Below are 14205 nucleotides of genomic sequence, written 5' to 3'. Positions count from 1 at the left end.
GGGTGGAAGGATGGAGGGATGGAGGGATGGAGGGATGGAGTGATGGAGGGATGGAGGGATGGAGGGATGGATGGATGGAGGGATGGATGGAGGGATGGAGGGATGGAGGGATGGAGGGATGGAGGGATGGATGGATGGATGGATGGATGGATGGATGGAGGGATGGAAGGATGGAGTGATGGAGGGATGGAGGGATGGAGGGATGGAGGGATGGAGGGATGGAAGGATGGAGGGATGGAGGGATGGAGGGATGGAGGGATGGATGGATGGAGGGATGGAAGGATGGAGGGATGGAAGGATGGAGTGATGGAGGGATGGAGGGATGGATGGAGGGATGGAGGGACACACCATCAGAGGAGGAGCGGAAGGATATGCGTGAACATGGATTATGCACGCTCAAGGATCACAAGCAAACAGACACACACACAATAACACCTTGTACTTTAAAGATTTATTTTCGTATTTTATTTACCAACAGATATATTTTACTTAAGCATGGTTTAATTGTGTATTACTGTTACAGCTTTATATAAAATATAAGGTGTAATGATAACGGATCTTATCTGCAGCTACAGGAATTATCTGCCTTGTATTGTGTATTGAGTATTATTGTTTTGTTGTAAATGTGTTAAAATGTATTATCTTTAATGTATTATATCTGTCATTCAGATGATACAATAACATATTTGTATATGAATTTCCAAAATATTATAGGTATTATTCATATTTTCTTCTAATGACCTGTACTTTTACAATATCTTTGCATTGTGCTTTTTTAATAAACTATTTTTATCAACCAGATGGCATGAGTGCTTTCTTACAGTAAATGGATATTGTCATCATCATCAACTTTTCCATATAACCTGCTTTGGTCAAACCTCCTTTCAGCCTAATATAGATCTTAGGCTCCTAAATGTGTGAGTTAAAGTAAAAATGCCGTACCCCATCAGTGGAAGACCCATTGAGATTTTCAGAATGACTTTTTGGGGAAGTGTGCCTTCTCAGTTTTATGATGTCATATTCAAACAGACCACCATAGTCCCTGTGCCCAAGAAAGCGAAGGTAACCTTCCTAAATGATTAGTCCTCTCCTGTACTCCTTGTTCACCCACGACTGCGTGGCCAAGCACGACTCAACACTATCATTAAGTTTGCTGACGACACAACAGTGGTAGGCCTGATCACAGAAAACTATGAGACAGCCTATAGGGAGGAGGTCAGAGACCTGGCAGTGTGGTGCCAGGACAACAACCTCTCCCTCAATGTGAGCAAGACAAAGGAGCTCATCGTGGACTGTAGGAAAAGGATGGCCGAACAGGCCCCCATTAGCATCGACGGGGCTGTAGTGGAGTGGGTCGAGAGTTTCAAGTTCATTGGTGTCCACCTCACCAACAAACTATCATGGTCCAAACACACCAAGACAGTCGTGAAGAGGGCACGACAACACCTTTTCCCCCTCAGGAGACTGAAAAGATTTGGCAGGGATCCCCAGATCCTCAAAAGGTTCTACAGCTGCACCATCGAGAGCATCCTGACCGGTTGCATCACCACCTGGTATGGCAACTGCTTGGCATCTAACCGTAAGGCGTTACAGAGGGTAGTGCGTACGTCCCAGTACATCACTGGGACCAACCTTCCTGCCATCCAGGACCCCCCCCTTTATTTTTACACTGCTGCTACTCGCTGTTTATTATTTATGCATGTTCACTTTACCCCCTACCTACATGTACAAATTATCTTGACTAACCTGTACCCCGCGACATTGTCTCGGTACCAGTACCCCCTGTATATAGCCTCGTTATTGTTATATATTTTTATTGTGTTACTTTATTTTTTACTTTAGTTTATTTAGTAAATATTTTCTTAACTCTATTTTTTGAACTGCATTATTGGTTAAGGGCTTGTAAGTAAGCATTTCACAGTAAGGTCTACACCTGTTGTATTTGCGCATGTGAAAATGTATGCACTCACTAACTGTAAGTCGCTCTGGATAAGAGCATCTTCTAAATGACTAAAATGTAAAATTTAATGTGACAAATACAATTTGATTTGATATGATTTGATATCCTGTCTGCAGGAGTTCTGAGGAGCTGGTCAGTACTGGTACTGTGTATCACTTCCTTTTAATATTGAAATGTGGACATGCAAGTCTATGATGGCAAAGGGATCTTCCAAGTAAGCAAAGCTCAGACTCATGGGCCAGGGTCTGGTATTTACATGGAAACAATATTGAATATTTGTATTACTGTGTTGAATTCCAGGTAGTAACCTACGGATGCATGATTACCAGTTCTCCCATATTGCCTCCTCATCCTAAAGATAGGTCATGCCGAATAATTGCGTTAGTGGTTTATGACTATTTTCAGTATCCCTGCATGGTCTGGAAGGTCACTGTTCCAGTTAGGGGGTTTCTATGTCTATGTGTTTATGTGTATGTGGTCAGGCAGACAGCCAGCAGCCAGGTCATTGTCACTGCTCCTGAGAAACAGAAACTGGAAATGACATCACCAAAAGATGTTACCTGAAACGTAGAAGTGGGGCCTTTGTCAGAAACCTGGGACCCAATACCTTCTGAAAAAGTTGGCAGGTGTTTCATATCCCTCAGCCACACTGTCCTATGAGCATGCAGAAGAAGTCATACAAACACTTCTCCAGACATATGAAGCCTAGATGAAAATGCACACACACTGTTATGATATTTTCTCTCTCTCTCGCTCTCTCTCTATAACCCCCCCTCTCGCTCGCTCTCTCTCCCTCTCTCTCTCTCTTTCTCTTTCCTTCTCTTTCGTTCTCTCTCTCCTCCCCCGAACCCTCCCTCTATCTTTCTCTGCAACTTTGAGTGGTCTGCTCACTCTTCCCATTCCAAGATGGCGTAGCAGTGCGGTCGCTTTTATTCATTGTCCTTGTGTAAATATCCCGTTTCTTGTTTTTTTGTCTATTTTGTATATATTTCTCAATTTTTACTTTTCATTCTTTAACTAAATATACTTTCCTGCAACCCGCCTCACCCAACGTGGAAAGGATTCTATTATTTCTTTATAACTTTCATCAAGAACCTTAAGCTGAAACTAGTGTAGCTGCAACTGAATGGCTACTTGCTATTAGTCACCGTTAGCGTCTTCACCATTGTCCGTGGCCTACACTATCCACCAGCCAGCTCTAGCTCTAGCCTGGACAATTCGTCGGCCAGTCTGCACAGCGTGCTATCGACCCAGAGCTTATTGGACTTTCTGCCGGAATCACTGGACCCTAGCGCCGGATCATCGCAACCAGCTAGCTAGCTGCAACCTGTTGTTGGCTAATTACCATTGCCCTATAGCAAGCACCAGTTAGCCTTGAGCTAGCCTCAGGCCCATCTCCCGGCTATCTACCTCTCTGTCAACCGGACGGGACCTCCTAGTGTTGACACTGAGCCCCGCCGATCCAACACGACTAGTTTGCCGACGAAATAGTCTGATGTGGTTTCAACAGGCTTCCCGTTGCGACGACCACGAAGATTCATCTGCTAGCCCCGGCCCGCTAGCACACGCAAACTACAACTGTGCTCCCTGCTAGCTGTGCTGAAGCACCAATTTGAACTGCTCTCGGACTCACATATTGCTGTTCACTGGACCTTATGATCACTCAGCTGCACAGCTGATGCCTGCTGGACTGTTCCTTTACACGGTACCCTGTCCTGTTTATTCTGTTTAGCCTTAGCCCAAACGTTATCGCTATTACCAGTTGTTGTCTTAGCTCTTTCTAATAACACCTGTGACTGCTTTATGCCTCTCTCCCATGTCAATTATGCCTTGCCTATTGCTGTTTGGGTTAGTTCTTATTATAAAATTTCACTGTAGAACCCCTAGTCCCTCTCAAACTGCCACAAATAGTTCCTTTGTTCCACCCCCCATACACGCCGAGACCGGCTCAATCGGTGCCTCCAGTGATGCTATCTCTTTCATTGTTACCCAACGCTTAGGGTTACCTGAACTGTACTCATATCCTTCCATATCCTTTTCTGTACATAATGCCCTGAATCTTTTCTACAACGCCCGGAGAACTGCCCCCTTTATTCTATGTACCCAACGCACTAGAAGACCAGTTCTTAAAGCCTTTAGTCGTATCCTTATTCTAGTCCTCCTCTGTTCCTCTGGTGATGTAGAGGCTAACCCAGGCCCTGCAGCCCCCAGTATCACTCCTACACCCCAGGAGCTATCATTTGTTGACTTCTGTAACCGTAAAAGTCTTGGTTTTCTGCACGTAAATATCAGAAGCCTCCTTCCTAAGTTTGAGTTATTCACTGCGTTAGCACACTCCGCCAACCCTGATGTTCTAGCAGTGTCTGAATCTTGGCTTAGGAAGGCCACCAAAAATTCTGAAATTTCCATCCCCAACTATAACATTTTCCGTCTAGATAGAACTGCCAAAGGGGGTGTAGTTGCAATCTACTGTAGAGATAGCCTGCAGAGCTCTATCACACTATCCAGGTCTGTGCCCAAACAGTTTGAGCTTCTACTTCTAAAAATCCACCTTTCCAGAAATAAATCTCTCACTGTTGCCGCTGCTACAGACCCCCTCAGCCCCCAGCTGTGACCTGGACACCATATGTGAATTGATTGCCCCCCATCTATCCTCAGAGTTCGTACTGCTTGGTGACCTAAATTGGGATATGCTTAACACCCCAGCCATCCTACAATCTAAACTAGATGCCCTCAATCTCACACAAATTATCAACGAACCTACCAGTTACAACCCTAAATCCGTAAACATGGGTACCCTCATAGATATCATCCTGACTAACTTACCCTCTAAATACACCTCCGCTGTCTTCAACCAGGATCTCAGCGATCACTGCCTTATTGCCTGCGTCCGTAACGGGTCCGCGGTCAAACGACCACCCCCTCATCACAGCAGTTAGGAAAGCAAAGGCTAACTTTTTCAAACAGAAATTTGCATCCTGTAGCACTAACTCCAAAATGTTTTGGGACACTGTAAAGTCCAATGAAAATAAGAGCACTTCCTCCCAGCTGCCCACTGCACTGAGGCTAGGAAACACTATCACCACCGATAAATCTACAATAATCGAGAATTTCAACAAGCATTTTGCTACGGCTGGCCATGCTTTCCACCTGGCTACCACTACCCCGGCCACCAGCTCTGCACCCTCCGCTGCAACTTGCCCATGCCCCCCCCCGCTTCTCCTTCACACAAATCCAGACAGCTGATGTTCTGAAAGAGCTGCAAAATCTGGACCCCTACAAATCATCTGGGCTAGACAATCTGGACCCTTTCTTTCTAAAACTAGCCGCCGAAATTGTTGCAACCCCTATTACTAGCCTGTTCAACCTCTCTTTCGTAACGTCTGAGATCCCCAGAGATTGGAAAGCTGCCGCGGTCATCCCCCTCTTCAAAGGGGGTGACACTCTAGATCCAAACTGTTACAGACCCATATCCATCCTGCCCTGCCTTTCAAAAGTTTTTGAAAGCCAAGTCAACAAACAGATCACCGACCATTTCGAATCCCACGTACCTTCTCCGCTATGCAATCCGGTTTCCGAGCTGGTCATGGGTGCACTTCAGCCACGCTCAAGGTCCTAAACGATATTATAACCGCGATCGATAATAGACAGTACTATGCAGCCGTTTTCATTGACCTGGCCAAGGCTTTCGACTCTGTCAACCACCGCATTCTTATTGGCAGACTAAATAGCCTTGGTTTCTCAAATGACTGCCTCGCCTGGTTCACCAACTACTTCTCAGATAGAGTTCAATGTGTCAAATCGGAGGGCCTGTTGTCTGGACCTATGCCAGTCTCTATGGGGGTGCCACAGGGTTCAAATCTTGGGCCGACTCTTTTCTCTGTGTATATCAATGACGTCGCTCTTGCTGCTGGTGACTCTCAGATCCACCTCTACGCAGACGACACCATTTTGTATACATCTGGCCCTTCATTGGACACTGTGTTAACAAACCTCCAAACGAGCTTCAATGCCATACAACACTCCTTCAGTAGCCTCCAACTGCTCTTAAACACTAGTAAAACTAAATGCATGCTCTTCAACCGAACGCTGCTTGCACCCGCCCACCCGACTAGAATCACTACTCTCGACGGGTCTGACCTAGAGTATGTGGACAACTACAAATATCTAGGTGTCTGGTTAGACTGTAAACTCTCCTTCCAGACTCACATTAAGAATCTCCAATCCAAAGTTAAATCTAGAATCGGTTTCCTATTTCGCAACAAAGCCTCCTTCACTCATGCTGCCAAACATGCCCTCGTAAAACTGATTATCCTACCGATCCTTGACTTCGGCGATGTCATTTACAAAATAGCCTCCAACACTCTACTCAGCAAATTGGATGTAGTCTATCACAGTGCCATCCGTTTTGTCTCCAAGCCCCATATACTACCCACCACTGTGACCTGTACGCTCTTGTTGGCTGGTCCTCACTACATATTCGTCGCCAAACCCACTGGCTCCAGGCCATCTATAAATCACTGCTAGGCAAATCCCCGCCTTATCTTAGCTCATTGGTCACCATAGCAACACCCACCCGTAGTCTGCGCTCCAGCAGGTATATCTCACTGGTCATCCCCAAAGCCAACACCTCCTTTGGCCGCCATTCCTTTCAGTTCTCTGCTGCCAATGACTGGAACCAATTGCAAAAATCTCTGAAGCTGGAGACACTTATCTCCCTCACTAACTTTAAGCATCAGTTGTCAGAGCACCTTACCGATCACTGCACCTGTACACAGCCCATCTGAAATTAGCCCGCCCAACTACCTCATCCCTATATTGTTATTTATTGTGCTCATTTGTACCCCAGTATCTCTATTTGCACATCATCTCTTGCACATCTATCATTCCAGTGTTAATACTAATTGTAATTATTTTGCACTATAGCCTATTTATTGCCTTACCTCCATAACTTGCTACATTTGCACACACTGTATATATATTTATTTCTGTTGTATTTTTGACTTTGTTTTGTTTTACCCCATATGTAACTCTGTGTTGTTGTTTTTATCGCACTGCTTTGTTTTATCTTGGCCAGGTCGCAGTTGTAAATGAGAACTTGTTCTCAACTGGTTTACCTGGTTAAATAAAGGTGAAATAAAAAAAATAAAAAAAATAAAAAAGTAACAAAGCTACCGGTATCTGTGAAACATCATGACCATTAACAACACAACCAGCAGCAGCTAGGAAACACACGTTCCAAAACCACCACCACCAGACTGGTCAGCACAGTGACAGACCCCAAACACACCCACACCTCATCGTCTAACTCTCAAACTGAGTGAAGGGTTATTTTCAGAGAACAACTATAGAATGAGACTTCCTTTTCAACTAACATACAGTAATTTTTTATAGAACAGCAGCCCTCATCAAAAGGAAGTCTCTGCTCTTTCTCTACTGTAGTATCTGAGGAATTATGACTTTGCTAATGTTTTCAAATGGAACCTGAGAGGAGGTTTATTCAGCTTAGAGGGAGCATCTGGGGAGTAGTTTTATGGGGACACCCCATAGAACAGAGGAAGTCTGTTGTGTGGAGACAGGTGATTGGTCTGTAGGGAAAACACCCATATCAGATTACATAGGATAACGTTTTGGAACGTTAAGACAAAAGAAGACAGAATAATCATATTTGAGATGGGGCGATTATTCTCCAGGTATCTGCAGGTATCTGTAAATCGACGCTGTAACCCTTTGTTATGAATAAACCTTTATGATGAAAATACAGCGTCAGCGGTTCTCCTTGATCACACAGCATAATTAGCAACGTTTTCTCGACACAACATTACTCTTTCTTCTCTGTGTGCTTTGGTTAGTCAACTGCTTCCTACCAGTGACAGTGATAGATAAGGACATACAGCCAGAGGAAACAGTCAAACAACGCCTTAAAGAGATGTCTGGTGGTCCCTTCTCCTGCTTCTCCAAACAGGGAATACTCCTTCTCCTACTCTCCAACCTCCACCATGGTAAGTTTTGTGACAATTTTTATTCATTTGAACATTTTAAACACAATACAACAACAATACAACCATCGCCGAGGATGACACAAAAAAGTTTTCAAAATGTATCCCCATTGTGGACCTCAAGAAAATACATGAAAACAAAAATATACACAAGATAACATGAAAGCAAAAAACACCTAAAATACATCTCATCAATATGGAGGAAACCGTAAAAGGAATAAAATAGATTACCAAGTAACGTTCATTGAAACAATTATACTTTGTTGTGCAGTTTTAAAGCATTTTGCCCATAAACTATTTCTTAGGGTTTATCTTAAAACTCCCTAGCGTATATTGATGGATTTTATATGGTTTGGCACACCATTCCATTCCTCTGCGCCAGTGTTAAGGAAATAGCTTTTTCCAGCCACGCTCCTATAGAGCAGCAGTCTCATACTGGCAACACTGGCTCTGGTGTGATGACTATGAGAGTCTCTAATGAAATTAAAATAACCAGAAAGGTAACTGGGGGCAAGGTCATGTATCACTTTAAAAACCATCAACAGTTTAATCTGCACCACCAGGAGATTAACTGGAAGCCAGTTCAGTTCCCTGAAATGATTAGGACCAACGTGCATCCCAATGGCTGAGCTTGAGTATAATTCTCATTAGTTTGTTTTGGGCCGTTTAAAGTTTGTCCTTCAGATTTTTTTATACTCCACTGAACCATGAGATAGAAGCATAGCCATAGTGGCACCGTATCAGAGATGTTTCCAGGGTCCTCATAGTCTCTGTATACAGGAACTTGGCTACCTTGCCAGGAACTTTGTCCTGCAGTGAACATTTCCAATGGCCTTCAGAACCATAAGTTTGCATGTTATGTGTTGGTCCAGTTCACATCCCAATGTATGTAACATAGCATTTTTCCTTCACCACTACACCATTAAACTTGACCGAGAAGTTGGAAGAGTTTCTCACTTTGTTTTCGGAACCAAACAGGATACATTCTGTCTGCCTAAATGGATAACCACTTACTGACTTTAGTCAGTTGGCTGCTTAGGGTCTTTTCAACGGTATCCTTAGTCTAATGTGAAACCAAGAGGGTAGAATAATTCTCATGTGCATTTGTTTGATGGTATGATAAAGTTTGGAAAACCGTTAGCTTTCTCTAAATTCATTGTTGGTCTTTGCATGGTGTGTTGACTGTAGAATGCCTAGTCATCAGTGATTGGTTGGATATCTCGAAACGTTTGCTTTATTACTGTGTGATAACACCTACATAATACCTATATTCAGCAACATATCATGATGTATTGATTCTGCAGTGCTTCTAGAACGCAAGAGATCTTATGACCCTGTGCTAGATGATTGTCATTCATTACATTTAAGGTGATATGAGACTGTATGTAATTATTGTTTGTATTACATAATAAGATACATTGCATGACTAGGATAACTGCAGTTCTGCCATAAATTCTTCAATTAACTGTAACTGTATTTATTTCTTAATTCATGACTGATGTTTTGTGTGTAAGGGTTTATAAAACATCACTTCAGACTGACATGTATTTATAATGTTGCCCATGCAGTATATGATGCATTTCTGGGGAATAATTACTCAGTAAACACAGTGGGATTTGTATTTGTGAGCTGAGGAGGAGTTATCAGATCCACCCCCAATTCTCTTTTCCTGTCATCTCATACTATTCTGCTGAATGTGGGGGAGGAGCGGACTTTAATAAAGTAAAGATGGACCCACACACTCAGTTACGTAAAGATATAAAGTGCAAATATGTAAAGTGCCACGTACAGTATAAATGAAACCTGGAAATGCACTATATAAATCCAATCCATTATTATCTATTATTGATTAGGTAACACTTTGCATTGCAGAGTATTATTGTGTAATTAGTCATGTAGGCACACTGTAACAAGTATTACATTGTAACAATGAGTAATTACAATACTTGCTACACCATACTTACATGAATAATTACACAGCAGTAAGTGTAACCATTGATTGATGTCAGAATGCCAGTGTCAATTTTTGTGTTTCAGGTGTGGGTGTTTCTTCATACCTGTCATTCCACAAGACAGTAGGGGACTCCGTGGAGATGCCTGCAGGCTTAGAGGGGCAAAATGTCACTCTAATTAATTGGAGGTATAGCGAAAAGGATATTGCAAAATTCAACTCAGAAGGTTTATATTTCCATGGATCCCAGTTCAAGGGGAGACTAGAAATGAATGCCAAAGACTTCAGTTTAACAATTAGGAAACTGACTCTGCAAGACTCAGGGGAATATCTAGTTATTGCTGAAACAGACAAGCAGATTCCCAGTAAGGCTGTCACTCTGCAGGTTCACGGTAGGCAGCTATCACCTTCTTTACATAGTTTACTTTTCTATGACTATAGTGTTAATGACATATTCCATCCTTTGTCTTACACTCTGGTAACATCTTGTTGACGACTGATTACGTCTCTCTCTCTCTCTCTCTCTCTCTCTCTCTCTCTCTCTCTCTCTCTCTCTCTCTCTCTCTCTCTCTCTCTCTCTCTCTCTCTCTCTCTCTCTCTCTCTCTCTCTCTCTCTCTCTCTCTCTCTCTCTCAGAGCCTATATCCAAGGTGGTGATCCAGACAGACATCACGCTATTAGCCAACCACTCCTGTACGGTGCGGCTGGTGTGCAACGTGTCCTGCTACTCCAACCTTACATACACCTGGGAGAAAGACAATGAGGTGTACACGGACGCCCAGCAGATTCACCTCTCTCTCTCTCCTGCAGAGAGAGACATCATTGTAACATGCAATGCCTCCAACCTAGTCAGCTGGAAATCTGCCTTTGCAACAGTAAAGTGTAGTAATGACACAACCACACCAGGTACCTAGATATCATAATAATCCCTTCCATACACTTTTCAGTGTGCTTATATGCTTATTTACATTTACGTCATTTAGCAGACACTCTTATCCAAATATAATATATAATACATGTGATTACATTGGATGTATATGACATAGTGCCATTTCGTTTTTATCATATCGTGTAGTCTAATCATGTGTGTTGTACAATATTTGACAGGACTGGTGTGGTATACCATCTATGTCGGAGTATCAGTAGGAGGCGCTGTGGTGCTGATCCTCACTGTAGCTGTGGCAGTGTTCTACTGCAGGGGCCGCCGTAACACAGGTATGTACTGCTTAGGGCCCTTAACTATACTTACAGTTACATTTCAGGTGGTTCTAGAAATATTCTTCAGCTGATTTTTTTTTTTTGTGAGGATTTGCTAGGAATTGGGAAAAGAGTGAGACCCCTCAGAAGTTTTGTTTATTAATTCCTGGGTATGTTTGTTGATATCCTGTTTAAAATGTATCTGATTGGTTAATATTTTGTTCTTATCAAAGACAGCACTGTCAACACAATATATGCTGATGTTATGATCAACACAATCATTAAAGATGTAAGTATACATTGCCGTTATTATGTATCTGAATGTGTGGAAGCTGTATGTACTGTTTTGTAATGGGCTGTATTTTGATTCCAGACAAGATCGAACAGTCAGGTAAACCCAATGTCCATCTATGAGACTGTCAATGATCTGGCTATCCCAAGATTGAATGAGGTAAGATATAAATAGTCATAATGTAAAAATGTCTGTGATTGAATGGAAGACTATGTACGGTAGTCTACTTTGAAAATAGTCAATACATTTCTTGATGCTGAAAGAGTTTTTTCTTGATTATCTGTCACATGTAGCCGCAGACTCTGTATGACAAGATCGCATTTGGACGCCCAGAGCCCCCCACCTCTCCCTACCAGAAAGTACTGTGAGCTGAACAGGATGTGGTCATAGGCTGGGCCTTTCATAGATACAGAACACTCTGCATCCTCTGCATCTTGCATGTGTATGTAGTTAGGCCAAGATGTTACTGGTTAATTTCATCACGACCTACACTATTTGCTTACTTTTTCATGATTGGAATCTTCTCCCTTTGTTGATTCTCATAGATACAGTGTATCATAAGGCCTTATGTCTTTCTTTGAGGGCCTAGTTACAATTAGGAGATTCTGAAACGTGTAATTGGCAGTAGTAGACGTGGTGATCAAAAGTGATCATATGTTGGATTTCTATTTCATTGATTAAAGAGAAGAGTTGTAGATAATAGAAATACATTGATTTGTGAGAATGATTTATGCATGGGGAGTAGAAAGTGTACTCTCTTGCATTAGGATTATGTGCTTGCCAAGCATCAATTAGGTTGTAATCAGAGAGTATATGCTGGTGAGCCTTGGTTGCGTGTGGATTGTAGTTAATCTTATTTGATTTGTCCACATGTCCAAAAAGGCATTCATGTCTGTCCCAATAACCAGATGGTATTCAGTTAATAAAAATAAAAAGCTTTTCATCATAGGTACACGTCAACTATGACAGACAAAATGAGAAAAAGAAATCCAGAAAATCACATTGTAGGATCTTTTATGAATTTATTTGCAAATTATGGTGGAAAATAAGTATTTGGTCAATAACAAAAGTTTCTCAATACTTTGTTATATACCCTTTGTTGGCAATGACACAGGTCAAATGTTTTCTGTAAGTCTTCACAAGGTTTTCACACACTGTTGCTGGTATTTTGGCCCATTCCTCCATGCAGATCTCCTCTAGAACAGTGATGTTTTGGGGCTGTCGCTGGGCAACACAGACTTTCAACTCCCTCCAAAGATTTTCTATGGGGTTGAGATCTGGAAACTGGCTAGGCCACTCCAGGACCTTGAAATGCTTCTTACGAAGCCACTCCTTCGTTGCCCGGGCGGTGTGTTTGGGATCATTGTCATGCTGAAAGACCCAGCCACGTTTTATCTTCAATGCCCTTGCTGATGGAAGGAGGTTTTCACTCAAAATCTCACGATACATGGCCCCATTCATTCTTTCCTTTACACGGATCAGTCGTCCTGGTCCCTTTGCAGAAAAACAGCCCCAAAGCATGATGTTTCCACCCCCATGCTTCACAGTAGGTATGGTGTTCTTTGGATGCAACTCAGCATTCTTTGTCCTCCAAACACGACGAGTTGAGTTTTTACCAAAAAGTTATATTTTGGTTTCATCTGACCATATGACATTCTCCCAATCATCTTCTGGATCATCCAAATGCACTCTAGCAAACTTCAGACGGGCCTGGACATGTACTGGCTTAAGCAGGGGGACACGTCTGGCACTGCAGGATTTGAGTCCCTGGCGGCGTAGTGAGACCCGCAGCTCTCTGCAGGTCATTCACTAGGTCCCCCCGTGTGGTTCTGGGATGTTTGCTCACCATTCTTGTGATCATTTTGACCCCACGGGGTGAGATCTTGCGTGGAGCCCCAGATCGAGGGAGATTATCAGTGGTCTTGTATGTCTTCCATTTCCTAATAATTGCTCCCACAGTTGATTTCTTCAAACCAAGCTGCTTACCTATTGCAGATTCAGTCTTCCCAGCCTGGTGCAGGTCTACAATTTTGTTTCTGGTGTCCTTTGACAGCTCTTTGGTCTTGGCCATAGTGGAGTTTGGAGTGTGACTGTTTGAGGTTGTGGACAGGTGTCTTTTATACTGATAACAAGTTCAAACAGGTGCCATTAATACAGGTAACGAGTGGAGGACAGAGGAGCCTCTTAAAGAATAAGTTACAGGTCTGTGAGAGCCAGAAATCGTGCTTGTTTGTAGTTGACCAAATACTTATTTTCCACCATAATTTGCAAATAAATTCATAAAAAATCCTACAATGTGATTTTCTGGAGAAAAAAATGCTAAATTTGTCTGTCATAGTTGACGTGTACCTATGATGAAAATTACAGGCCTCTCTCATCTTTTTAAGTGGGAGAACTTGCACAATTGGTGGCTGACTAAATACTTTTTTTCCCCACTGTATAAATAATTTAGTTATTAAGTTAAATTAAGACTAATGAAATTAGTGTACCAATCCGTTAAAAGTGTCAGGTGTTGGTGTGCAGCGGTAGGACGGAGTCAGGCGCAGGACACAGAACTGAGTAAATAACGAACTTTACTCGGAAAACAACAAATCTAATTTCCACGCAGGGAAATAAAACAGCTCACAGCATTATACAACACCAAACAAAGAACAATCACTCACAAAACCATGAGGGAAGCAGAGGGTTAAATAGGGAAATAACCATAACGTGATGGGAACCAGGTGTGTACAATCAAGACAAAACATACACCGGGGCCTCACTGCGGTGGCGGTCGGCGCTCGCCTTCTGTCGCCTGATGGCCCTTT

The 14205-nt window shown here is 42.6% G+C and overlaps 1 protein-coding gene across 1 annotated transcript; it reads left to right on the top strand.

Annotated features, from left to right (window-relative positions):
* Positions 1–7889: 7889 nt before the first annotated feature.
* LOC121559974 (CD48 antigen-like) lies at positions 7890–11778 on the top strand. The gene is made up of 7 exons (XM_041873014.1): positions 7890–7962; positions 9997–10302; positions 10546–10815; positions 11005–11124; positions 11340–11395; positions 11480–11557; positions 11692–11778. Exons 1-7 carry the CDS (start codon positions 7890–7892, stop codon positions 11764–11766), a joined length of 978 nt encoding a protein of 325 aa, XP_041728948.1. The 3' UTR covers positions 11767–11778.
* The last annotated feature ends 2427 nt before the right edge of the window (positions 11779–14205 follow it).

The sequence above is a fragment of the Coregonus clupeaformis genome, chromosome 8 (genome assembly GCF_020615455.1).
Source record: "Coregonus clupeaformis isolate EN_2021a chromosome 8, ASM2061545v1, whole genome shotgun sequence".
Taxonomy (NCBI): Eukaryota; Metazoa; Chordata; class Actinopteri; order Salmoniformes; family Salmonidae; genus Coregonus; species Coregonus clupeaformis.
Note: the sequence above shows the minus strand (reverse complement) of the source record. Positions and strands in the feature narration are given on the sequence as shown.